Source organism: Pieris brassicae, chromosome Z (genome assembly GCF_905147105.1).
Source record: "Pieris brassicae chromosome Z, ilPieBrab1.1, whole genome shotgun sequence".
NCBI lineage: Eukaryota > Metazoa > Arthropoda > Insecta > Lepidoptera > Pieridae > Pieris > Pieris brassicae.
The window spans coordinates 563612-590465 of NC_059680.1; the positions used below are offsets into that span (position 1 = coordinate 563612).

At 35.9% G+C, this 26854-nt stretch overlaps 2 protein-coding genes across 4 annotated transcripts in view; one reads left to right on the plus strand and one right to left on the minus strand.

The window, feature by feature from the left end:
• The window catches only part of LOC123718878, a 29299-nt gene extending 13026 nt beyond the window's left edge, over positions 1-16273 (plus strand). The window contains exons 3-20 of one of the 3 annotated variants that reach the window (XM_045675831.1): positions 1003-2382; positions 3186-3377; positions 3786-3941; positions 4221-4350; positions 4522-4595; positions 6161-6276; positions 6893-6967; positions 8945-9055; positions 9848-9995; positions 10550-10628; positions 10816-10950; positions 11277-11402; positions 12243-12351; positions 12887-12955; positions 13788-13870; positions 14542-14612; positions 14920-15029; positions 16051-16273. In XM_045675831.1, the coding sequence (XP_045531787.1) occupies positions 1003-2382; positions 3186-3377; positions 3786-3941; positions 4221-4350; positions 4522-4595; positions 6161-6276; positions 6893-6967; positions 8945-9055; positions 9848-9995; positions 10550-10628; positions 10816-10950; positions 11277-11402; positions 12243-12351; positions 12887-12955; positions 13788-13870; positions 14542-14612; positions 14920-15029; positions 16051-16170 (3284 nt within the window). In that variant the 3' untranslated portion in view covers positions 16171-16273. The remainder of the gene's footprint in view (positions 1-1002; positions 2383-3185; positions 3378-3785; positions 3942-4220; positions 4351-4521; positions 4596-6160; positions 6277-6892; positions 6968-8944; positions 9056-9847; positions 9996-10549; positions 10629-10815; positions 10951-11276; positions 11403-12242; positions 12352-12886; positions 12956-13787; positions 13871-14541; positions 14613-14919; positions 15030-16050) is intronic. The other 2 variants (XM_045675833.1, XM_045675834.1) reach the window with 2 other exon arrangements.
• Positions 16274-18741: 2468 nt separating this feature from the next.
• LOC123718675 lies at positions 18742-26418 on the minus strand. The gene is made up of 9 exons (XM_045675373.1): positions 26341-26418; positions 25781-25942; positions 24582-24751; positions 23959-24088; positions 22829-22970; positions 21881-21972; positions 21559-21700; positions 19348-19544; positions 18742-19078 (listed from the first exon to the last, which is right to left on the minus strand). The coding sequence occupies exons 1-9, from the start codon at positions 26411-26413 to the stop codon at positions 18945-18947; spliced, it is 1242 nt and encodes a 413-aa protein (XP_045531329.1). The 5' UTR covers positions 26414-26418; the 3' UTR covers positions 18742-18944.
• Between the last annotated feature and the right edge of the window lie 436 nt (positions 26419-26854).

A 26854-nucleotide genomic window follows, 5' to 3' on the forward strand; every position in this document is an offset into this window, starting at 1 on the left:
TTCTTGGATATAAAATATTTTATATTTAATTGTCAATACAATTTTGATTAAACTCTCCTTACTTGAGGAAATAATCCTCAAGGTAGTTTAAACGAAACTGTCCGGTGAAATGAAACTCAAGGGGAGCTTCAAATTATCGAGAGTCGACTGCATCCCGGCGAACAGTCCATGTCGTGTGATTTGCTGAATTTAAGAAAGTAATACAAAACAAATATTAATTTCACTCCTTTATTAAAATAAATATTGTTATTTGTATATTCAAGCGGCTAGATGTATCATCCTTTACATAAAATAAATTCCTGAACGCAACGAAAATATTTGTCATTATTCTATTTAAAAATCAAATACACCATTGGTGCATTCCTCGCTTAACGAATGAGTATCGCAATAAAGCAATGTCAGTCAGTATTAATGGTACTGCCACAGGGACCATTGTTTAATTTATTTTATATTTATTAATACATTTTCAATTATTATTACTATGTTGGTTAAGAAAATTGTAGATATTGTTTTTTTTTTTGGGAATAATGAATTGTTTCGTCTCGTGTATTGGATTGTGTTGTATAACTAAGCTACCACAATTTTGTACCCTTATAAACGTGAATATTAAATGAAAACTAAAAGACAGGGAGTGTGCGGAAACTGCGACTTTCACCAAACAAACGGTTAACATGGTCAGTCAGCCGTTAAGATGCAAGTTGCCAAACACGCGATCATAGAAATATCTTATATGATAAAACACTGCCACTGCCTACAAAAAAATCATACAATGCCTTTTGTATTCAGTTCAATAATAAGATCGGGATGTTGTTGTTCCCTGGCTATTCCACAACGTCTACAATGTTTGTTTGAGCTAATGTGGATTTTTTTTCGCCACGATGCGCAAGCGAGAAGTATTTATCCATTTATCGTTGCGCGTGCGAGCCGTGTGGCCCCCCCTTTTCCACTTAAGTTTTATGTATGTTTTAAATTTCACATGATTTTATAGATCTTTCTTTCCAGGTTACGAAATGTACACCATATCTCAACTGTCACCAAAATCAGCGCACAACGACAAATCACCTCAAGACGTACTTAGAACAGAGCCAGAAAACCTCGCGTTCAGAATAGAGCCTAGCGTGAAACTCGAAGAAGATTTGACTCCAGTTGAGGCTAGCAGGAATCCTAGATCAATTAACACAGACGAAATAGCTTTAAACAACAACGAAATCGACAACGAAGTAGTTCACAATAAACGTAAATACTATGACATTACCCCAACGAAAACTATAGATTATTATAAGGATGACGCAGCTATGTTGCTGTCATCTGGGTTTGGTGATAAATTAGACTTTAAGTTTCCGGGGGAAGCGAAAAGGGCTCCGAAGGGGCGTGCACTGACACCTACGGAGCCCAAAGTGAAAGCTACTGTGCAACCAATCCTTAGGGAAGAAGGGCGACAAAACACGGAAATACAAAATATAATCACTGGCATAGTTAAACTTTTAAATGGCAATGTGAATGTGCAGGCGAATTCGCAGTTACTGAACGGTAGACCGCGACCAATGGCGTCCAGAATTAATAATCGTGGACCGCCTAGAATATCTGAAGTGCCACTTCCAGAGTTTGATACTGTAACACACTCATTTGTACCGACAAAGACACCACCACCGTACCCGTTTGAAAGACCCCCTGTGGAACAAATCCCGCCTAGACCGTTCCATAGACCCATTCCGCCCTGGCAAAGACGACCACGTCCGCCGAATAGACGGCCCAATCCCGGTCTTCCAATATATAAACCACCTGTACTAGAAGACAAACCTGAAATAGAAAATATAATACCAATAGAAATCACTACAGAAAAGAATGTCACTGATACTACCACAGAATTTACTACAGCTAAAACAATAGAAAAGACAACAGAAGCATTCATAGAGAAGACGACAGAAGTTCTGGAAACTACGAAGAAACCAATTGAGGTTACTGAAGCGACCACTGAAAAGCCTGAAAAGGTTATAAATCCACCGAAAAATAAAGGCAAAGAGGAAGTTAATGGAAAAAAGGAAGTCACAGACAAAATGGAAGTGTCTGTTAAAAAGGAAGTCACTGATAAAAAGGTAACAGACAAAAAAGAAGTGACAGATAAAAAGGAAGTCACCGATAGAAAGGAAATATCAGATAAAAAGGAAATAATAGACAAAAAGGTAGTGACAGACAAGAAGGATGTAAAAGATAAAGAAGTAAAGCATGATTTTGATGTTATACAACCGTCCATTTCTGAAGTTGTCGTTGAGGCTACATCGACTACATCTACTGAAGCACTTGGTGGTGCAACTCTAGGTGTTACTACGAAAACAGATGCTGTCATTGATAAGACTTCAATCAATACTCAGCCAATAGCAAGTAAGAATTTGTTTTTATAATTAGAAATAGATTTTTGACTTTTGCCGCGTACCATGTGGAACCAGCTGCCCACCGAAGTATTTCTGGACAAATTCTACTTAGGGTCCTTCACAGAGCGCACCAATTCTTAATCGACTCACGAGCCTTCTGGTATTGAGAATGTGCAGGGTATGGTCACGGGCAGCGGTATCACCTAGCATCAGTTGAGCCTTCTGCCCGTTTGCGTTGTTTTATAAAAGAAAGGGTTCTTCAAAGCGTTATAAGGCAACCAGCAACATATTTCAAATAAAAAAACAGCTACAACTCTTGGTCTTGGTCTCATCTGTTTCGTGATATCATATTTCTCTTAAGAACCAAGTATTTGTCACAAGAACGATTTCAAATTTATGGAAGCCCATAGCTCCAACCTATGCTGTTCCGAAAACCTTGAAATCCCATCACATAACTCTTACTTTCTTGGCGAATCTTTTAGGGCCTCCGCAATCAAGGTATGCAATTCACTTCCCGTCCCTATATCCATTTTCTATCTTCCTTTAAATCTCTGCATTACCTGCCTAACTTTTCTGCTAACTGTTCTAACTGATATTATTGTGATTCATGTGTCCTTTTCTTTGTCTACATATGCTTTAATAGCTTTGTTTTTTCCCATTATTTTTGTTTGAGTTATTGCTTGCCTGGAAAAGATCGCTCGAAATAATGTTTCACTCTTTTTTATTTAATTATTTTAATTGTACTGTACTTGTAGAAACTTCTAGAACTATAAAAAGTTCTTCCACTATTAATATACGATAAATAACTAACAGCATCCCAAGGTATCCCGTACCAGCCGTACCGCCCTAGGCCAGGAATAGTTCTGGACGATACGGACTTCAAACCTCACGGAACAAGGCATCGGGATGCCCCCGTCATCACCGCCCCGGAACAGCTTCCGGGATATGGAGAGATATTTGATGTTACTGTGTCAGCTATTCAAGGACCGGGGGAGAAAGGTTCAGGTGAGGTCCCTTGAATTTTAAAAGTTACTTATCCAGGTATAATATCTGAAGTCTTGGGGGGTAGTTTCTGGACCGGCTTGAACATTCTTTTACCAATAGAAAGAGACGTTATTTGTGTATTGGCTGTATTAACCCGACTGAAAAAACTTTTTTGGTCGGATTTACAAAGTAGTTTGCGAACTCTGCCTTCTCTCTCTCATCAAAATGAGAGATGTTCGGGAGGATTTACTAATATAATGTATATGCAATGTTTGGTTCAGCTAGTATTAGTAAAATAACAGAGGCGATACAACCCTTTGGGGTGAGATTCAAACTTAGCGCTTACTATATCAAAATCCATTACGTTTTTGACGTGTCAGTCGAAGAAAGTCAAATTATTTCTGCCAACATTCGAATCTTGAATTACAGTACATATAGAAAATATAAACATACACAACGATGACATCATAGTGTCGCCCTCGGGTGAGCAAGGATTTGTGTCAATCGATGGGAAGAGGACTTACCTCAACCTTTTTGACACAAGCACCAGTATCAGTCCCACGAAGGTGCAGCAACAGCAGCCTGGTGAGTTGAATAAACAAATAATTACATATTGTTTTATTAAAAAGTTAACTTTATCAACACGGGGATGTTATTGTGTAGTGTTTATTTATAACCTTCCCATCTGACTCCTATCACGCTTCTCACTCGAACCCAACTTGCCCCTATCTCATTCTATCTCGAACCCATCACGCTTCTTTTTTCCGTCACCGTTCGAGCCAGGAGAGTCAGCCACTAGGCAAACACACTTAAAACATTAATATCATCATCTGCTCATTGAATTAATTTACATAATATTATCAGTGACAGTACCACCCCAAACGACCACGCAATTGGGGACAGGTGTGGCCGTACCAGCTGATGATGTGCAGGCACCGATACGGAGACCAGTCCATCGGCCACAGACGTTCAGACGGCCACAGCCAACTGTTAGGTGAGTTATATGTACATGTACATTACACTGTCGTAATTTTATAAAATATATAGACAATGTTCATCATAGTAGGGTTCTTATGGTGGGAGAGTTATTCTATTCCAGATTTTGAGCCTATTTAATTAAATCAAATCTTCTTTATACAATGGTAATGTTTTTTTTTGTTTTCAGAATCGATACATGCATCGTCGGCGATGACTCCACTTGTGATCAAGCTCAGAACGAAAAGTGTAGGACGGAAGCTGGTAGGAATTGTTTCATAATATAAGATAGCCCTGCGAATTTCTTTTTGCCAGAATATGATTTTACTTAGTAACATACCAACATATTGAACATATTGCTATGTTGCCATATGGAGACTGTTCGCTGTCCATAAAAACCTTCCTCAAAGTTCAAGCTCTGCGAATTTCCTTTTGCCGCACTATGATTTTACTTGGTAACATACCAACATATTGAACATTTTGCTATGTTGCCATATGGAGACTGTTCGCTGTCCATAAAAACCTTCCTCAAAGTTCAAGCTCTGCGAATTTCCTTTTGCCGCACTATGATTTTACTTGGTAACATACCAACATATTGAACATTTTGCTATGTTGCCATATGGAGACTGTTCGCTGTCCATAAAAACCTTCCTCAAAGTTCAAGCTCTGCGAATTTCCTTTTGCCGCACTATGATTTTACTTGGTAACATACCAACATATTGAACATATTGCTATGTTGCCATATGGAGACTGTTCGCTGTCCATAAAAACCTTCCTCAAAGTTCAAGCTCTGCGAATTTCCTTTTGCCGCACTATGATTTTACTTGGTAACATACCAACATATTGAACATTTTGCTATGTTGCCATATGGAGACTGTTCGCTGTCCATAAAAACCTTCCTCAAAGTTCAAGCTCTGCGAATTTCCTTTTGCCGCACTATGATTTTACTTGGTAACATACCAACATATTGAACATATTGCTATGTTGCCATATGGAGACTGTTCGCTGTCCATAAAAACCTTCCTCAAAGTTCAAGCTCTGCGAATTTCCTTTTGCCGCACTATGATTTTACTTAGTAACATACCAACATATTGAACATTTTGCTATGTTGCCATATGGAGACTGTTCGCTGTCCATAAAAACCTTCCTCAAAGTTCAAGCTCTGCGAATTTCCTTTTGCCGCACTATGATTTTACTTAGTAACATACCAACATATTGAACATTTTGCTATGTTGCCACATGGAGACTGTTCGCTGTCCATAAAAACCTTCCTCAAAGTTCAAGCTCTGCGAATTTCCTTTTGCCGCACTATGATTTTACTTAGTAACATACCAACATATGGACCATTTTGCTATGTTGCCACGTAGAAACTGTTCGCTGTCCGTAAAAACTTACCTCAGCGTTCAAGAAATAAATTTAACAAAATTTACACGGATTCATCCAGCCTCCTGCGAGTTTTAAGCTTAGCAACATATTTTGCAATTTATTTTTATTAATATAGATTATATACAAGGGTAATTTTTCGTTTCTATTAAAAACTTCATCCCCTATTTCCATCCCTTACAGGGGCTGTAAGGGATTAATGTAATAAGTAGCCTATGTCCATTTTCAGTCTCTAATCTCCTTAATATTTCATTTAAATTCATTAACTTAAATCATTAAAAATCTCTAAATTTACTGTATTTTTGACCAGTACTTTTTGTTTAACAAGAACTGGCCAAAAGTACAGGTTGTCCCTTAAGGAATGGACCAAATCCTACCAAATAGTAGAAGAACTTGTGGCGGTTCAGAGAAAATATGATTTTCTGTATGCACGACTTCCTATACAGGTATTTCAAGCTGCCAATGCAGACCTGGTTATGCACGAAGAATACATCGTGACCCATGTCGCCGTGTGGTCTCTTTATTATTGGAACTGAGGGTGGATCGATTGTATGATAGAAAGGTAAGTTCAACAGGACCAAAGGGCCCTTGTGATGTCCCTGGCCCATAGCCTTGGCTAATTCGAGGATTTAATGAAACATCTATGTAACCCCTGGTAATCCAAATGTTACGTTAAGTGAGGAGTTTGCGGCAGCTATCGTAAATAATTCTTTATTAACCAATGTATCAACTGTGCTCTTGGATTCACTGAAAGAAGCCAGTGACGCCACAGCCTTTTAGGTCTGGGCCTTAGATTTCTGTCTTAATAGACAAGTAGGTGATCAGCTGTTCCTGACATTAGGTTCTAATGTTAGTATTGTTGTCCTTGTTAGAGAGAGTTAAGCTATTCTAAGTCAAAGGCTAGATTGTATCTGTTTCTTAATAGGCAAGTCAAGATAAGCCTTCTGAGCCACGTGGGTCTTCATAAAAGTCGGAATTCAAATTGGTTCGGAAATACTTCTGTAGGGAACTGGTTCCACATAGTGGAAGTCTAAATTTGGAGTGATTATGTCAAATAAATTAAGTGTATGGGATAAATGGAGTGCTAATATCCCTATTAAGTTTACGCGATTTCAAGTTAAGATCATGCGTTATACAGGGTGTGAAAAATTAACTTTTTAAAACATTTATTAATACAGGTAACCTGGGATATAAAGCTGATGGACAAAGATTCCGAGCCCTACCAACAACTAAGCTATGAAGCGGTCAGAGCAGTAAGTAATAACAATAATAAACATCTATTCATCCACATCTTATTCACGTATAATATAGAAAAAAAGACCCTGCCGTCGTCATACAATTTCACTCTTTCAATGTGGTAGAGTGGCAGAGTGGCAGGTAGAAGGAGAGCTGGCAGACGCACGTCTTGGTTGAAGTATCTTAGACAGTGGTTTAATTGCACCAAGTCATTGTTCAAAAGCGTGGCTTATATGTGGCGATATTAAAGTAGCCATGACGACCTCAGAAAGGAGACGGATAAGAAGACAGAAAGAAAAAGATAATCGAGCGCGTCAGATTTTCCAAGGGGATGTTAAGTGAACCTAAAAAAAAGCTCTCATCTTAAAATCTGACGATTTCGATGTGACGCAATCTCGCGACTATTATTAGAATTTGTAAAAAAAATCGCCATTTCGAAATACTCAAGTGAGACTTGTATTTATTATGTAGTAAATAAAAAAAACATGCTTTTTAAAAATCATTAACCGGAAGAACCGGTTTACCTCGACGATATTCTAAAATATTTATACATTTTCTAATGTTTCTAATGTATATTTTATTTATTTTTGCACAGTTACACCACAAAATACACACTTTATATTAATATTTAGTATAAATATTTTGTACTATAAATATTTTTAAATTAATATATGCATATATTTTTCGTCATCCTTGAATTATTTCCGTCAAAATACCAAAAAATTTGCCACGCTCGAGAATGTCGAGATGACGTTTGTTTTTACAACTTTGCAGCGCTCCCCTTTCTTTACGTCACGTGCAAATTGTCAGATTAGTGAAACTTTACAGTATATACTTCACTCATCCTACCTTAATCTGACGCGCTCGAGAATATCTGATAATTAATTTTGTTTACTAATATGATCCTTAATCCTTGACGGGCGGCCAAATATGGGGCTCATATTTGGTGGAGGTACTTCTCTTTATATTAATCTGCCACGCTGTAGTAAATCCCGAAATCCCCGATTGGGCTCCCCTACTCTTGGGTGGGGGCAGTAAGTAAGCTGCGCCTCGAAACACAATAAAATAAATAAATGTCATTTAAGCTGTCAAAGTGTGGCATTGATTTCTAAAACCTAAAATATTTTAAACATAACGATGTATTTGTCGGGACTGTAAAACCAAGTGTTTGACATTCAGTCATTATAAGCGTTCATTTTGCGTCCTTAAAGTGGTTTTTTTTCTTCATATTTTAATGTTGACGTCTTTCTCAAGGGGTAGGCAGAGACCACGGATCTTCACTTCCTGCAGCTACATACCTTGCCTCATCCACTTGACATTCACCATGCTCGTTCGGTTCTTTTGACCTGTCACTTCTCTAGTGCGTCCTGGACTTCCAAGGCCTCACCATCCATTCGTCCATTCGTGGCCTAAGCTTTTCCTTTCGTACCCATGTCTTCTCCCCTTTTAACCCATATTGCGACACCATCCACGTTTGCCTTATACATCCTACTTGTAAGCCGCTTCTTATTCGTCCATTCATGGCCATACCTAAGCATTTCCTTTCGTATCCTTGTCTTCTCTCACTCACACCGCTCAGGATACATGATAACGTATCCTACACCTCACACAATGATCATACATACTTTATAACCATTTCATTTCCACGGCATATATTCCACTTTCAGTCTTTCCCTCCACATATATTTTGGTGCAGAAGCGGAACTCGGACACACGTCCTGGTATCGCAGGAGTGGTTATTTATCTGAAAATATGTCAGGATGTAGTATTTAAAACACACACGCCAAGTTTGGGTCTAGCAAGCCAGTTTCCTCACGATGTTTTCCTTCGCACAAGCGAATGTTAAATGCGCACATAGAAAGTACATCGGTGCACAACTGGGGTTTGAACATCAGGGATGAGAGACACGCTGAAGCCACTAGGCCAACACTGCCCAAAGACATAGAATAGAAATATTAACTTGGTACTAACCGGCATTTTACTGTTTGTTTTAGATCGACTCGGCATTTTCGATGACGCCATTTTCGGATGACTTTGTGTCGGGTTCAGTTAATGCCATACACAAGGGTGAAGATAATCAAGTATTTGTCAACTACACAATATTGGTAAGTGAGGTTATTACCTTAGAGGATATTTTTGAACTGAAACTTCTCTAGTTAATAAGAATATAAAAGGGAGAGAGCTATTAAGACCGATTGAGAGAGAGTGAGAAAGGGCAAACGTAGCATGAGGCAAAAAAAAAACACGCCATTGCTGGATGTATTCGTTTATTATTTACATATGAGAACTTTAGATGGCAATTCTGTCGCATAACGTCTTGTGCAGTAAACGCAGATTTTTTATTTATTTATATTATCATCAGCACATATACAGTGTTAATAGATGTACAAATACGTCGAGCGATCATATACAGGTACATGATCATCTGTTGGGGCGATTACCTTGGTAATAATTAAGTTACAAAGAAGCCTCACTTCTGACATGTGTACTTTGTACGCACGTACCTTTTTTTAGGAATCAAGTTTTTCATTTTTAAATAGGTGTATGGTACGATAAATATGTATCTTGTTAGTTTAAGATGTGTATGGTTTGTTTAAGATGTGTATGGTTTGTTTAAGATGTGTACGGTTTGTTTCACTTTTGTAGGGTTTGTTTAAGATGTGTATGGTTTTTAACTTTTGTGTGGTTTGTTTAAGATGTGTATTGCTTGTTTAACTTTTGTATGGTTTGTTAAACATTTGTATTGTTTGTTTAAGATGTGTATGGTGTGTTTAAGATTTGTTTAACATTTCTATGATTTGTTTAAGATGTGTATGATTTGTTTAACATTTGTACGGTTTGTTAAATAGGTGTGTTGTTTGTTCGATACGAGCCATATATAATTGAATAAATTTCAGATGCAAGAAACAGGGGAGACACTCCGTGCGGCTGTTGCAACAGACATACAAAAACACATATTGGGTGTAATACGTCGCCGATCGAATAATGTGGGTACTTCAGCGCTCTGGGTCGATTCGCCTGCGGGAAGTGTCCTACCACTCAAAGGTATTGTTTTTGACTCATGTCTCTTCACTGAGACATTGAACATTACGATTTAGCCTAACTTAAGAATAATAATAAGTAATTAAAGTTCTAATCAAATTTACTAAAATGGATATTGAATATAATAAAGTGTCCAATAACACTACTTACAGTCTATGATGAAAGTACTCTGTATAATAATAATAAAAACGCTTTACTATACTTTTTCGTTGAGCAAAGCACCGGCTTTGGGGTCACCAATCCTACAAGGCTTCAACTTTAATGAGTTGTCCAATGAGAGTCTACTCCAAAGGGAATAAAATCGGATTAGAGGAAAAACTCTTATATTAAAGCCGTTTATTACTCTCCTCCTGCTCTGCGGCTGCTTCAGCTTTTGTGCTTGTGAGAAGGACGTGAGACGGGGCAAACGTGTCCACACAAGTAGCATACGAGAGCCCATCCGGCCGCTTGTCATTTGTTGTTATTCTTAGTTAAAATTTTGTCTAATTAATAATTGTCTATTGTATTAGTATTTAGGGAATTTAATTAATTAGATTAAAAATTAAGTAAACTTTCAGATGTCGATGAATGTTCATCCCCGGAGCTGAATGATTGCCACAAACTGGCCTCTTGCACTAACACATGGGGCGCTTTTAAGTAAGTGTTTGTGTTTAATTTACACTATAAAAAAGTTTCAAAGAACGTTTTTGTTTTTTAAGGAATATTTATAAACATTACAATAATTAATAATTACACAATTCAAACGCATGGTCACGATAAATGTAAATAAAACTACTCACACTTTATATGGTAGTACATTTAATATTGGTACATAAATTTTCAGATGTACCTGCCCAGAGACAACACTTGACCCTGCAGTGACTATAACCCGGTCGGGTCGAGATTGTCGCGAGTGCAGCTCGTCGCACTGCAACGAGCGCGGTGTCTGCCGCTATAATAATGGACAGCCGTATTGTAGGTGAGATAAAAACCGGTAATATAATAAAACCGGTATCATAATAACCGCGTAATGAAAGTTTTAATCCAGAGATATTATAAATTCAGATTTGTATTGTGAAAAAAAAAACGGTAAATGTAAGTTCTTATTAAAGGCTTAATCAGACTTGATAAGATGAAAAGTGAAAACTGGTGAATTGGAAATTCAGAATCGTAAAGATTCAAAAAAACCGGTATTTTACTTTAAACACTACACACTACACATGAAAATCGGTAAACTTGAAACATTCACCCCTTAAATATCAACTGATGTCATCAAGTCATAACACAGTATTTTTTTAATTTCAGCTGTTCCAGCGGTTACTACGGATCCTCCTGTGAAGTCGACGGTGAAGTCGTGGGCGTGGCCGTTGGCGCGTCCCTCGCAGCTGCACTTGTCATTGCTCTTACCCTTGCTGCTCTTACTGCTTGGAGGTGAGTAGGAGATGTGGAACTGGTGAAAGAAGGATTCCGTTTTACCTCCAGGCCAGCTCCCCGCGTCACTGAAGCTTAAACTGACAGCTGCCAAGTGCCTACTCAAAATCTGTCTGATCGGGCTTACTTCACTCCAGATCATCTGTTCATCATTTGGTCGACCACATTTCCTTGGGCAGGCTTTCAGGATTTGTAGTCGAAAGGTTGCTTGGTCTTGTGACTTGATCCCTCCAGAACCTGCGGCCTATTCACTTAAAGATCTATGTCCCCTATGTGGGGCAGAGGGCATCCAGAACACCAGTTCGATTGGTCTTTGGCTTTTTTGACGACATCAGGTCTTTCGCCTCTGCAACGCTTCGTTCCTAAGTTTTGGCTTTTTTTGGAGATTCCCGTCTAGATTACTTGACAATGCTCTCCATTTTTGACTGTTCATGCGTGCCGATGTAGATGATGAGGTGCCAAATGAGTCGGATTTGCAGCGACCAGGTTCTGTCGACAGAAAATGTCTTATAAAATATGTAAAAAATTAAATAAAAAGGGCAGTGTTTATCAGCGTGCGACTCTCATCCCTGATGCTACCTTTTTAGGTCTTAGCCTCAGATAGGTATCTATTACATGATCTAATAGGCAAGCATGATTCTCACTCTTCTCTTCTTCTCTTCGTACGAGCGAATGTTAAATGGGCTTTAAAAGTCAATTGGTGCACAGCTGGCGTCTCCCTCTCAGGGATGAGAGACACGCTCAAGCTACTAGGCTGACACCTCTTCCAATAGCGTTAGACCTGGTAAGAGTACAGATGCTGGAGAACATCCATTAATAAATATTTAAATTGAATTTCAGCCGCAAATGGAGCCGCGAACAGAAGGCAATGGGTATGGGGTCGCCTGTATTCAACTATATGACGGCCAATACTGTGAAGACGCCCCCAGTGGGACAACCACCTTATCAGGTATGTACCAAGCCGGAGTCGAGTGATGGAGTAGGCAGTGGTTAACCGTAGAAAAATAATAACACTTTTGTAAGTACAAAATAAATCTGGGCTAATCAACCTGCACAACCTAAAAATGTTTTGGGGCAATGGGGCATAATTAAAAATTGTAGTGCTGACCTGGTGGCTTCAGCGTGTCTCTCATCCCTGGGAGGGAGAACCCCGGATGCACCAATGGACTTTTAATGCCCATTTAACATTCAAAGAGAAGAGAGAGAAACATGGTGAGGAATCGTGCAAATAGACACATAGGAGTGTCAGGCAGTGGAGGCTGATCTCCCACTTGCCTTTAAGTCAAATGATCACGAAACAGATACTGAGGCTTAGATCTAAGAAGTTTGAAATCTGAACTATTCTGAGGTGGAAAATCTTGATATAAATCGAGGATTCATCACTAATTGTGGATATACAAATATCTGATAATACAGTTCGAAAATACTTTTGGAAAAGCTTAAAAAGAGAGCTATTTTGTTTTCTATCTATATTTCTTTTTCAGGTGACACTAGAAGAGAGAATGCGTTGGGCCCAAATTGCTGAAGCGATGGCTCAAGCTAATCATTATGCTGTAAGTAAAAAAAATACTCAACCCAAAAAAAAAAAAATTAAGTTTATAAAAAAACAATATTTTGTGAGATGTTGCTTTTTTCCCGTTTCACAAAAAAAAAAATCGAATTGTAAATGTCGACTTCTCGATTCCACATAATAAATTTAATTAATATTGGTCGAGCCGTAGAGGGTACAAACACGCGCAGAAGATGTATTTATAGTCTTTATACTTACATAATTACATATTTTTTTTAATTAATCTGTAATTGAAAATAATATTTTTACACGTACGTCTTAGATACAAAAACCTATTCGTTCTCGAATCCACTTTAAAAAATTCATCTAAATGGTTCCAGCTGTTTAGAAGAGGTTTATTTACAAACATTTGCAAAGAAGAGTAGTTTTTTTTTTTAATTTATATTAAATTTTTACTAATTCTTTATAAGAAAACACTTTTTAAACGAATTGAAGCTATGTATTATTATTATAAACTAATAATTATTTCAACGTTGGAAAAATTTAAATTTAAAATTATGTAAATAAATATAAGTTTATAATAATAATTCATAGCTTCAATCTATTTAAAAAGTGTTTTCTTAATCTGTAAAAGCTATGTTAACAAAAGAGAATACAAATTCAATTTTTTTTTGGAGGAAAAAGTGTTTTTTTTTGGAGGAAAAATTTATTTTTTTTGGAGGAAAAAGTTATTTTTTTTTTGGAGGAGTGTTATTTTTTTGGAGGGAATTTTTTTTTTTTAGGAAAAAGTGTTATTTTTTTGGAGGAAAAAGTTATTTTTTTTTTTAGGAAAAGTGTTATTTTTTTTTAGGAAAAAGTCTTATTTTTTTTTCCAGCAGCCAGACCCAGTCCAAATGGCGACTCGGCCCTCTTCCGCAATGTTCGGATACCCGACTCTGCCGCCGGTACCATTGCCCAGGTAATTTAGGACCTCATTATTGTGTAACATTTTTAGTGAAACAAAAATTATTAATATGAAAAAAAAAAAATACAAAAGTCGATTTTTGTTAGTCTTGCAGTTTAATTGTGCAAGATTAAAGAAAATCTTGAAAGTGTTATTTTACCTTTAAAAAAGTGACTGATATGTAGTATGTAAGACAAAAAAAAAACTAGAAAATATGACATATAATTTAACACACATACACATCAATAACATTAGGACATAAGCAATATATCGAAGGAAAAAAACTTAACAAACAACCACAGAATAAATTAAAATAAAACCAAACAAAATGAAAACTTAAACCACATTAAGAGCCTGCAACACAAAGTTACGGTAAGTCGTAAAAATATTAACGAATTTTACCACGGATTTTAAGGCTTTTAAGATATAATAATAATACATAAAAAATACAATCTTTTAAAAAAACAGATTTGTACTAAAAGGAGAGCAAATGTACAAACTGGCCAATGGGAACAATTCATTGCAGCCCGTGGAAGCTGATTTTAGTGTGTCTATTGCCGGTCTTTTACTGAGTATGCAATTCTTTTTAATTTGGGTTTGGGAACTCCCAAAAGAGAAGAAAGATTTTTTTTTAATATTAGTATTTTTATACCCGACATCGTAACAAATACGAATTTATTTTTCAGAATGGGTTTACACGGCACGATGAATACGGTTAATTCAAGGATTAATTCTGCTTCTCATCACAATTTGTATGGTATGTATAATCATTTTCGAGGCTTTCTAGAAGAAGAAAAAAAAATACGTGGGTACTTTTTAAAAAAAAAAAAAAGCTTTGAAATTTCATCTTACACAAATCATTTGTCTGAATATATAATTGAATTGACACATAGTCACTTTTCGAAAAAAAAAATATTGATAAACGGGGCGGGTACCTCAAAAAAAAAAAAATTCGTTTTCTTTCCTATTTTTCTAAAATGTTTTTTTCAAGTTCTCAATTAATCTATAATCAAAGATAAACAAACGACTCTGAGTGCTTCAATATAAATTAATTAAAATTTCAGGGTACACGAACCACATGGCGTCTGAGTCGAGCTCCGACGCGTCGAGTCACGTACAAGATCGCGCCGATCTTTTGGTCCCAAGGCCCAAGTCCCGCGCCAGGAGTATGCATGTAAGTATAAAACACTTAGGGTTTGGGGGTTAAAGAGACGCTGATATATATATTTTTATAATTGGGAGATTGTCAAAGCCTCATTCATATTTTCCATTTCTCTGTCAATCCAGTCCTTCGCATCTGTTACGTCATTAGACCATCGTCTTCTACAACTATTTCCAGTAAGTCCTGTCCATTCTGTTTCAAGGGTCCATCTTTTAGGCTTTATGATGGAATAATGACGATTTTTAAATTAATTACTTTATATAATGTTTTCATTATTGCGAAATAATAAAGGTCAACATATGAGCTTTCAACAATAGGTCCTTCAAGAGCGTGCAAGCCCTTAGACATTGAGTGCTTATGTATCACTTAACATTAGGTGAGCCTCCGGCCCGTTTGCCTCCAAAACATAAAAAAAAATAACAATGCGGGCTGGCCACGCCCAACTATCAGATTACGACCAGTTTTTTTTAAACCAATTATCAACTGTTAACGATAGATGGCGCTTTTTAAGAAATTAATTGTATGAAAAAATATGAGTTTCGACGACTGCTTCCATTTCCGATTCGTGTCAATGTCAAAATCGACAATTGTCATCCTGTCCAATTAATTGCAGACTAAATATAAAATAAGATTGTAGATTTCATTTGAACACTGACCAACTTCTCACATAGTTGTTCTAATAGGTGAAGACATCAACAGCTCACAAGAGTAATATTATGTATATGTCGCTTCCTTTCAAAGTGGGGCAAATTCCTTAATTATCGTGAGCCTGATCCAGCTAAATACTTCAGTAATATAAAAGTTAGTCAGTTAATGGACGTCACAGTAACAAAAACAAAATATCGAAATGATTGGATCACGAAAAGGTTCACTCATTGTTCCCTTACGCTCATTGTACGCTTGCTCATCATCTATTTCTCTTCCTCTGGAAGTCTTAAGTAAGCAATGATTTCACCAAGGTTTTGTAAATGATGTTGTCACTTCAAACTATCTTCTGTTAGTCGACTTAACAGACAACCATTTTATTTTTCAGAACCAAACCGGTATCTACTATGATGTGGACTATGAAAATGCACCAGAACCGATTTATGGGTCGAAGGGTATCCCACTGTCGACGTATACAGTTAGCAGGGGACCGCCGTTTTATAGATAATTTGGAATATTCTGGAATTTCTCTAGCTGGATTGTTTTTACACTGGATATTTTATACCAGCTAGTAGCTTTTTTTTGCAATTTTAAAACACGATTAGATTTTAATTATACATAATCATAATAATTTTGAATATCTAGACTTTTTTATCATTATTTATTGTTTTTTTTTTTAATACTGGATATTTGATGATGGCTAGTACACAATTTTATAACATCAATATTAATTATTGAACAATAATAATTTGAAATATTATCAGATTTTTTTAACAAGCTGGAATTATTCAAAACGATCTAGAACTGGAACTATTTTTCTATACTATTATGTCCGGATATGATTAATAAATACTATTTTTCATATAATGTGAAATACTATAGTATTTTTTCAAACTTTAAGTTGAATTTTAATTAAAGGTACTTTTTTTTAGGAAAAAAAAAATATTTTTTTAATTTTCATACTTTGGCTCTTTTTCTTGTATGCAAAGAAATTAATATATTTTTTTTTACAAAAATGCTCAGTTTTTAAAATAAATCTTGATAGTGTAAATAAGACTGTAACATCGACTATTTGTGATTTTTTTTTTAGTTTAAGCCATATATGGGAACAGATACTGTACGGAATAAGTTATATTACTATATTCAAATAATTTACAATTTATTCCAATGGATTCTCGCCTCTCCTTTCAAATAGTTCAGCTCTGGCTATTTTGGTGAAGCTCTGCTTGAAATGGGATTCCCACAACTAAAATGTATCCTGCGAGATTTGGACCTCGCCTAGGGTTCAATCTAACATTGATAATTGTTGAAAATTGAAATCTAACCGCCTCAGTGCCAGGCGCAAGGTGTTCACACCTGCTGATGGCGGGTTTATACCCCTTTGTATGGAGGAGGCGTAGGGCTGGAAACGTCTTTCCAATCTGGATGTGGATCCTGTTAGCGTTACACCCTCCCTCGTTTGTGGTGTGTGTAAACCGTCCGGGGCGGTGCTCCTCCTGGTGGTATGTATGGATACAAGGCGATACGACATCAGGGCTTCTAGCCCTCGATGGAAGCTTTTGTTAAACTAAGTTTTCCATTTAGACACAGATGTGTCTATTTGTTTATTTAAATAAGAATTGTTGCTTTGATGCTTAACATGGAAGATTATTTAATGTTTGTAGTTTCTACACACATCTTTTTGAAACTAAATGTCCGTTTTGTATTTTTATAATTAGACGATTTATAAGTATCAAAATGGATGCATCTTTGTAAGCATATATCGACATCACAGAGTTAAAGACAGACATAAATATGTCTGTTTTAATAACGTTGCGTAGAAGTAAATGTTATATATGTTAGCGATTTACGTGTTATGACCGTTTGGCGTTATGTAAATATTATTATAGCCAAAATATATAATAAAAACCTAAGAAAAATATATAATATCTGTATGTAAAGAATAAACTGTAAAACAACGATGCTATTTGTCCTTTTAAATATATATATATGTAACTCCACTAAATGAAATATTCATTTTCATAGTATCCACTTTTAAGACTTTTGTTAACATAAGGTTTTAAGTACTTTTTTTTAATTTAATTAATAACCTGCGGCCTTCTGTGACTTCCAAAAGATATCTAGACGTTTTTGTATGCAAGTTCGATGTTTAATCCGTAGTCCAGGTGTAACATTGGGATCGCGGAACAAAAGTAAGGGCGAAAATGTATCTAACTGCAAAGCAAAGATGGCGCTATTTTCAAAAATTTTCTTTTTCTTACAATAAAGTCATTTAGTTATTAATTGTGCATTTATTTGTATAATATAAGGTTATTTTAATAAATATATATATAATATGTGTCTGTTTTAATTTTCCTATGCGGATTCGACTGTTTGTAAAGAGCATACTTCTTCCTCAAAAGCCGGGAACACAAATGAGATGAGACGACTTGGGATTCCCCGTTCGTTTGCCGAAAAATTGCTTGAGAACTGCAAGCTAATTAATTTCTTATTTTCTAAGCATCCTACAGACATTATTACTTTTCTAAGAAACAATATTTGTTTATATATAAATTCTAGTTGTAAGAATAGAATACAAGAAGTCTTAAAAGTGACTAAGTAGTGTTATACACTTGTAAAATATTATTTTTATTAAATTACTTAATGGTCTTAAAATAGGCTAAATCGTAATGTTCAATGTCTCAGTGAAGACACTTATTTTAGAAAAAGTTACAATATTGAACTATATATTTATTATAATCGCACGAGTGTTGTCAAATCATACGACATTTTCCAGACATACTTAATATTGTCTCTATTAATATCCTTTGCAAATGAATTTCTCAAATATGTCTATTTGACAGTTTTAACTAAAGTATTAGTATAGTATTAGTATCTCTTTTCAATACAGTGTAAATACAAATGTCAGCAAGAGACGCAAGTGTTATTTATTTAAAGGCAAGAGCCTGTTTCTGACTTAAAACTTAAAAAAGTAGAAGAAGGTAATTTAAATAAACACTCAAGTATATATAAAATTATTTAATAAATGCACATAAATAAATAATTCAATGTAATATTAACCACAAATTAATTGTCATGTCATCATCATTATATTATGAAAAACATTACATTAAAATTGAGTAATATAACTTTAATTTAAATTAACAATTGTTCTAACTGTTAAATCTATTTAATTATAAATTCATTGACCAAACAAAACATTAATGTAGGACAATGTCTGGTCCCTAAAACCCTTTCACAATAATTTTAACTAAATAAATGCTTTTTTGATATCAGCGCCATCTAATGGAAAGTGTTCATTCTAAGATAACAATTGTTCAGGACGTTGTAATTAAATCTGTAGCCAGCCTCGGGGACATCATTGGTCACCAAATTGTCGCTGTGGAAGTGCACATATATCGGTCCAGGGGGCGTTGCTGCAAGAAATAAGACCCGATTAACATAATATTTTATATTATTTGTGTATTATATAGGTATATAATACGTCGAATTAGAAAAAAATGCAATCCACCAAATTTAACCATTATACGATTATATAATTATTAGTTCGCGAATCGAACTGGAGACTTCGTCTGGATTCAAAACTGGCGGTTTTGGGGCAACAGAGTATCTTTTGTGGAGTTTGTGGAGAAACTTGAGATGCTCTCCCCTGAATTCGGGGCTGTATGAACTTCTAAAGACTTACATGCAATGATTTGGTTCGAGGCGCTAAGGCCACAATACTTGGAACCCCTAAGGCCGTCAGCAGTTTCCGCTTCAGGAATGAAAAGATAGTCTTCAGACTGACTGGAACCTTGGGTTACTGGATTCACCTGACAGTCCGTGTCCAAGTACATGTTGTCTTCCGTCCGGTATGCCATTTCGAAGCTGGCAGCTGTTAATCTGTAATTTAGGAAAATATCTTGTTTTGAATATAACTCAAAAACTGAGAACGATTTTCATATAAGTTTGATTTGAGTGTCAATGGGCGGCGGTATCACTTAACATCAGGTATGTACCTTAACCCCCTGTTATGTCAAATTAAAAGGCCGACCATGCACTCGTGGGCCGTCTGCCATTACGTCATACATTTATAATTTAAGATGGAGAGGAATAAAACGTAAAAAATAATAATAATTTATTATATTTCACGGAGTGAAGCAAGCTATGACAATGGTGTACCAACAGCTGAAGTCTACATTTTATCAGTCACTCCGAGAAGGTGTTATAAAAAGATTTGTATGTTTGTATCGATTAAAGAAACTGAACGCCATTAGACCAATAGCCAATATTGGTTAAATCATCAGCCACATCAGTGAGTTGCAAAGAAGAAAGATTGCACAGCCGTGATTGGAAACCACGACCCTGACCGTTGAAGATCAGACGCTTATCCAAGGCTGACCCTGCATCAGATGCCATAGATTGTAGATATTGCCAACTTAAAAGTTACCATTGGCGTTACAACCTTTTTAGGTTTGGCCCTCGAATTCTGTGACTGTTTCATGATCATTTGTCTTATAGGCAAGTAGGTGATCAGCCTCCTGTGACACACACCGACGTTTTGGGGGGTTGGATTTAGAAATACGTCGCCTGAATTTCATGATACTGCTTATGCATGTGTCTGGAAGAACCTTGATTGGAACCCCTCTAAGTAATTTTGCCTGCCAGAGTTGCGTCTATATTTTTTTGTGTATTGTATTGAAATTCGTTAAACGAAACGTAAATTTTATACTTTTCGATTAAGTATTATAATATTTCTAGCAGCGAGTAATTCAGAACACGCGAAACGAAACGAAACGCGCCATTTTGAATGTAGATTTTACAGAAATTACACTTGTGTTACACAGAATATGCTTTTTTGGAAACTTGGCTTTATTTTTGGACTTTGATCGAATTGCTTTTCTGTACGACCTTGGGATACATACTGGACACTGATTTCACGCGATCACAGCTTGTGATGGCGTCTGGAAACAGTGGATGTGGACGTGATCCAGAACCTGTCTATGAGTTCTATGCTTAATATCTAATGCGTAACTGGATGAATTTGAAGACGATGGGCCCGTTGTCGATCATCACCTCTGTACTGAAGAATTGCGGCAAAAATTATGGAATTCGCTGAAGCAAATGGATTACTGCATTCGCAAAAGCAATGAACGAAAATGTACGAAAGCAAATTGCAAAGCGAAATCGAAAGTACCTTGAAATACAAGATTGTTTTTCGAAGATAATAAAACAGATTTAGTACATGTGTTCTATTGATTAAAGGCATATTCGCAAAATTGGAAAGTTTATTATAAAGAAATAGACAACAATGCATAAGCGGAGACACCATAAATGATTGGTATTATTATTGCAGGAAAACCATAGTTCCTTTCCAAAGGATAAAAATCAAATAGTAGGAAAGATTGGTGGCCCAGGGAATATAGTCCAGATTGATGAATCAAATTTTGGGAAACGAAAATACAATCGAGGTAATCGATTTTTAGCACTATTAATTACATCTCCTAGGTTAACTGTTACATTAATATTAATCTACATGTAAACTAGATCTTGGTTAAGTTAGGTCCGCAGTCAACCTCTGATGCGTTACTAGTTTGTCCTACCCCGAGAGTGTTATTTTAAACCCATAGCGCCGGAGTTATCCAATAAACATATTATTACCAAAAAAACAAAAAAAAAAAGGTTAGGTTATATTTATTTTGGTTTTTTAAATAACTATTTCCGGCGCGCGGAAGTGGTTGGGGGTGATAACCCTCGCAACCCCCAACAATGGCGACGTATTTCTAATTTTTTATGGGAATAGGTAATGTATGTTGTCAGATCTCTGCTAGACTCCGGCCCTAACCCCAGATGTGTACAAATGCTTTTTCCTATCTAAGGTCTCACACAACTGTCATAGGTCTGTATATTCACTTACTTAATCCCACAGACGTCAGAAGTACGCTTGAAGCAAGTCGCATACGCAAGATTGGCAATGTATGGTCCAGAGCCGCGGTTGTAATTAAATGATTCAAAGAATCCTGTTCGGTCTGGGTAATACTGCAGACAACCAGGTGGCGCTAAAATAAAATCATTTTGTCAATAACAGGTTATAATATTGATAGTTGACTAATAAATTTGAAAGCGTTATTATATTATATTTTGAAGTTATTAAAAGACCTGTCAAAGATATAATGACAACTGTCAAGTGGAGATGTTTATTAATCTGTGCATAGAGCAAAGTATATATAATGTCTTACCGATTAAATACTCGTCCCTATCAGCTGAAGAACTGAAGGGCGTGGCTGGTAGAGAAGATGTTATTGCTTCAAGGAAACCATCTCGGTATTTGCTGAAAATTTTAAAGTTTATACAATATATAAACAGTACACAGGACGATAATTTATAAGTAATTTAGAATTAGGAATAATTAAGATATATCTAACATATATACGTATTGTTTTATGTAATAGGAAACTCATCAGGTGATCCCTGTTCTATAAAATTAAAAGGCCGGCAATTCAGAGAGTCCATGGGCGGTGGTATCTTTTAACTTAAGCCTTCTGGCCGTTCCTTCTCCTCCAAACAGTACTCCAAAGCATCAGGTTGGCGCTATGTCTTTTTTTGTTTTTGTTTGATTGATAGTGGGCCTACCTCCCCGGCGACTAACGCCCCGGGGCGGAGGAAGCTAAGCTAAAGTAAATAAGCATGACGTTGTTCATTTATTGATGTAATAAAAATATTTACATTGGACATGGGTTAGGCAGTTGAGTGTTGGTTATGCTATTTGATACAATTCTTTTCCCTCAAGCGCCTGGTTAGAGCCCGCGTCTTAAATCTTAACAATTTTTTAACAATAATGAAAGTAAATTATAATAATAATACAGTAAGCTCAAAATATTAATAGTTAAGGTAACAAGGGTTGACAAACAAAAGTAGGACATACGGGTCACTCGGGTTTTGATGAGTGTGAATTTGTGTGTGTGAAGTGAACATAAAATGTTTGACAGCTTAAAGTCACCGTGACCAAGCACGCTGACACACTCGCGAAACGTCGAAAAAAAATTAAAATTATGTAAATAATCAGAAGTTTTTAATAATAATACATAGCTTCAATCTGTTTAAAAAGTGTTGTGTTTACTTAATTACTTAATGTGTAAAAGCTATGTTAACAAAAGACAATACTATAGCTTAAAATATTTCCTTACCCCAAAGTGTTGAAGCACTCCAGCTGGGTGACCTTAATCTTCCAAGTAGCTTGAGGAAGATTTGGTTGTGTGTTACGGTCAGCAATTTTGAAGTTCAAACGGATGGACCTGCTGTTCGTGGAGGCGTTCACGCGGACATACACTGAAAGAATGGCAGTGATTACTTTCAGAATTCCCTTGGATTATGGGACGGCGTTTGAGATGCTACTCTGCCGCTGGTCTGGACACAAAAGCTGGCGCAGACCAGACGGCAATATCTTTCAACTTTGATTTTCCCCCTGATGTAGTCTTTGGCCATGGGGTTCAAGTGCTAATTAAAGATTTAGATTGGCAACTGTTTGGTGACGCCATAACTGGTGGCTTCCTCAACGAATAAGTATCTTAATAAGGACATGCCAGTATGTCATAACAAAAGAAATAATCAATACTCTGGACACTCAACAACTGATATATCTGTTCAGTAATATTATGAAATCTGTGTAAATTTAATAAAAAAAAGAAAATACTTTATCATACATTATGAAAATAAATCAATGGCGCTACAACCTTTTTAGGCCTGGCCCTCAGATGTCTGTATCTGTTTCATGATAATTTGTTAATCTAATTGGCAAGCAGATGATCAGACTTCTGTGCCTGACACATGCAGTCGACTGTTTGGGTCTAAGGCAAGCCGGTTTCCTCACGATGTTTTCCTTCACCGTTCGAGCGAATGTTAAATGCGCACATAGAAAGAAAGTCCATTGGTGCACAGGCGGACATCGAACCTACATCCTCAGGGGTGAGAATCTCACGCTGAAGCCGCTAGGCCAACACTGCCCAAATAATAAAAAAGCATATATAAAAGAGATATTGTCTCCAGGATCTGATGTAGGATTCCTTGTGTCGTAGTCTCTTGCATTCAACATATTATTTGACTTAATAAATTCTATTTTTTATAATTAAACTACTTCCTCGGAACTAATTTCGACAATGTTTATGAGGTGAAATAAAAAAACTGTTGACAATAGAGCAATGTGCTACAGTTTTATAGAATACATCAATATCTAGAAAAAAGTTTTGCATATAAAAGTCTTTACCAAAAGCTTTAGGCTAAAGAACAACGTTCTTATGCTAGTACAATATATACATACTATGTTGTCCGTTATTATCGCCACATAATGGTGGTAGGATGTCAGAGTTCGCGTGTAAGTTCGTCACTTGGAATATATCGTTTCTACAGGTATAACCAGGCCGAAGTGTCACATTTTCCACTGCTTCCACCTGGAAGTAATAAAAATATAATTATCTAAGTAGTAGATTCTAACCCATACAACACATAATTGTGTGCATTTAACACACGAAAACGTAAGGAATAGAACCTAGGAAGGTTATGCTAAAGAATTTATTTTCTTTTTCTTTTGATCTCCTAATTGCCGGGCCGGGTAGAGCCATAGGTTATTTGCAAACATACACTATATATCTTTAATAATATATTACTCATATATATTGGTAACATAACGTATAGCCCATAAATAGACAGACAGATAAAGTGATTCCCGATGAAAGTTTTTATGTATTATATGAATAGACGAAATGAATTATGAATTATATGATTAGAAACAATACTTTTATCAAATTTCACCATTCACGAGCCCTCTGGCATTGAGTTCATAGGCGACAGATATTTCCGAAACGTACTAATTACAGTATTTACCAATTTCTTAACCAAGTAACTAAACTAATTACTTAGTTAGTTATCTGTTGTCATACTTACGGTCGTTGGTGGAGCCAGGTTAAACGTCTCGAAGTCAATTCGTATTTGACACACATTATTATTATTAATTTCCACGTTATAAGAACATTCCAGGCCTGAGGATTCCCGATTCAACGGAGGGTTTATGAATACAGCTACTTTTGTGTTCGTTCTTATGTCGCAAGCGTTTACTAAAAAAAAATTGTACAACTGAGCGTTATTTAAGGCAAAAGAAACCAGCCTAATAAACAATCCAACCGATTCGACTTAGCGTCCTTCAAGACCGTATTATGTCTTAAAAGGCCTTCTGGCAATGACCACGGGCGGTATCACTTAACTTTAGATGAACCTTCCGCCCGTTTGTGCCCAGTTATATAAAAAAGGGCAGTGGATAGGGGTTTTTGGAAAAAAATATTGTCAAAAGATTTTTGATAGCGACAAATAAATTTCAAAGAAACCGTTACGAGTTTGGTAAGTTGTACGGTATCAAGTATTGTATGCAATTAAGTTCACGAAGATCAAAAGGCCTAAAATCTGAAGGACTGAATGATTAACCTCACATGAAATTAACAAAAAATACTATAAAATATATCAACTTTATGTAGGACAGATTGAATTCATATAAATATACATGTAATAAATCTATGTCACTATATATTAATCTAATATGTCATTGAATAGTGTAATAAATGTTTAACGATTAAATAATTTAAGATAAATGTGATAATTTTAATTATAGCGCCATCTAGGTAAGTCTATTAACAACAACCAAACATGCAATTCATGTTTATCTAACATTGGTACATAGGATACATTTAAACAGACGAAAATATTATTTAAGTCGTGTCCTTATATGTATAACCACGATGTATTAAAAAAATTGTTACGCCATAGCTATCAAACTGTTTAATCACCTCTGATTGGTTGGTGATTAGATTTTTAAAGGCAAAAAGTTTAATGGGAAGTATTTAGACCATAAGGTTCGACAATAATTATAAATAACTTAACTGTTCTAAGTATTATAACATTTGCACGCCTATTAAGCTGATTTTGCGGGTTTTCTAAGCGGTGTTAACTAATCTATATAAATATACCACTTTATTTAGATTGGTCAAGTTTTTCTAAAAAATATGATTAAAAATACTAAATATAGCGCCATTTGCTAAACAATTCATTATTAGAATAAAACAATTTTATAACAGCGCCCTCTATGTACTCACATGAACAACACGTAGCGAATACACCACAGAAGCCTATAGCTTTCCCGCCCTGTGTGTTACATTGGTTTCTGGATAAACATACACCGCCAGTCGATCTGTCTGACCCTAGACACTGTTCGCCGTTTCCTACCGTAAAGATACTCCCAGGGGCTTGTCTTGGAGCTGAAAATAGATATACATTTAAAATACATAAATAATGAAAACGAAATTTGTGTTTTCTGGCGCTCGATTTCGACTCGTTTTTTAAACCAGGGTGAATAACGAATGTCGGCGTGTTTAATACTTTTTTTTATTATTGTTGTCTCGACATTCACATAGATGAGAAAATATACGTGTATAACATAGCGCTTAATAATTAATTGCATAATAATAAAGAAGTACAACAGCAGGCAAGAAACAGAAGGCTTGTTAGATAAAATACAGCAATAACAGTTACACAACACAATCTTAATCATTAAATCAATCAGTGTAATGCATTACGCTTTTCATCGCAGCGATTATTAATTTATATTTAATTTCGTGGATATTAGCGCCATCTTGTGTCGAATAGCAGAACTTACATCTAAATAACGTGGTCGCTGTTCCACAACCCGCCGCCGCTAAGATCAGCAGCACTGTGTATGTAGCTTCCATTTTGGACATCTGAAATGGAAGTTCAATGAGTTAGTAGTCATTTTAGTTTAATTGCTGTTGTTAAATTTTAATTTGATTGAAAGTAACAAAATCCCATATCGGATTTTTTTGGCACAGATTACTATTAGAAGTCACAGACTACCAACACTGCTAAAGATAGATTTATCGAACCAATCCACTTTAAAACAGCTCCAATTTTCTATAGTTCTTTAAGACTTGTACCATGTAATATTAAGGAGGTCTTTTGGACTCCTTAAAAAAAAAACTCATCATATTACGCTTAGGTTTTTTTGATTCTGGTGGCGTTTGTGACCAGGTTAGTTTAGATTAAAGCCAACAATTTGTACCTTCATTCATTCATTTCACAAATCATGATGTTTTAATTAATTTATATGGGGTTAATGAGCACGCATGGTAGACCACCGCCGAGTGACGAAAATA

Coding starts and splice junctions, on each gene's coding strand:
- LOC123718675 (XM_045675373.1), bottom strand. CDS start 26,413: ATGGAAGCTACATACACAGTGCTGCTGATCTTAGCGGCGGCGGGTTGT. Junction 24,752..25,780: donor ATTCGCTACGTGTTGTTCAT/GTGAGTACATAG, acceptor ATTTTTTTTTAG/TAAACGCTTGCGACATAAGA. Junction 19,545..21,558: donor TCTGACGTCTGTGGGATTAA/GTAAGTGAATAT, acceptor CCTAAATTACAG/ATTAACAGCTGCCAGCTTCG.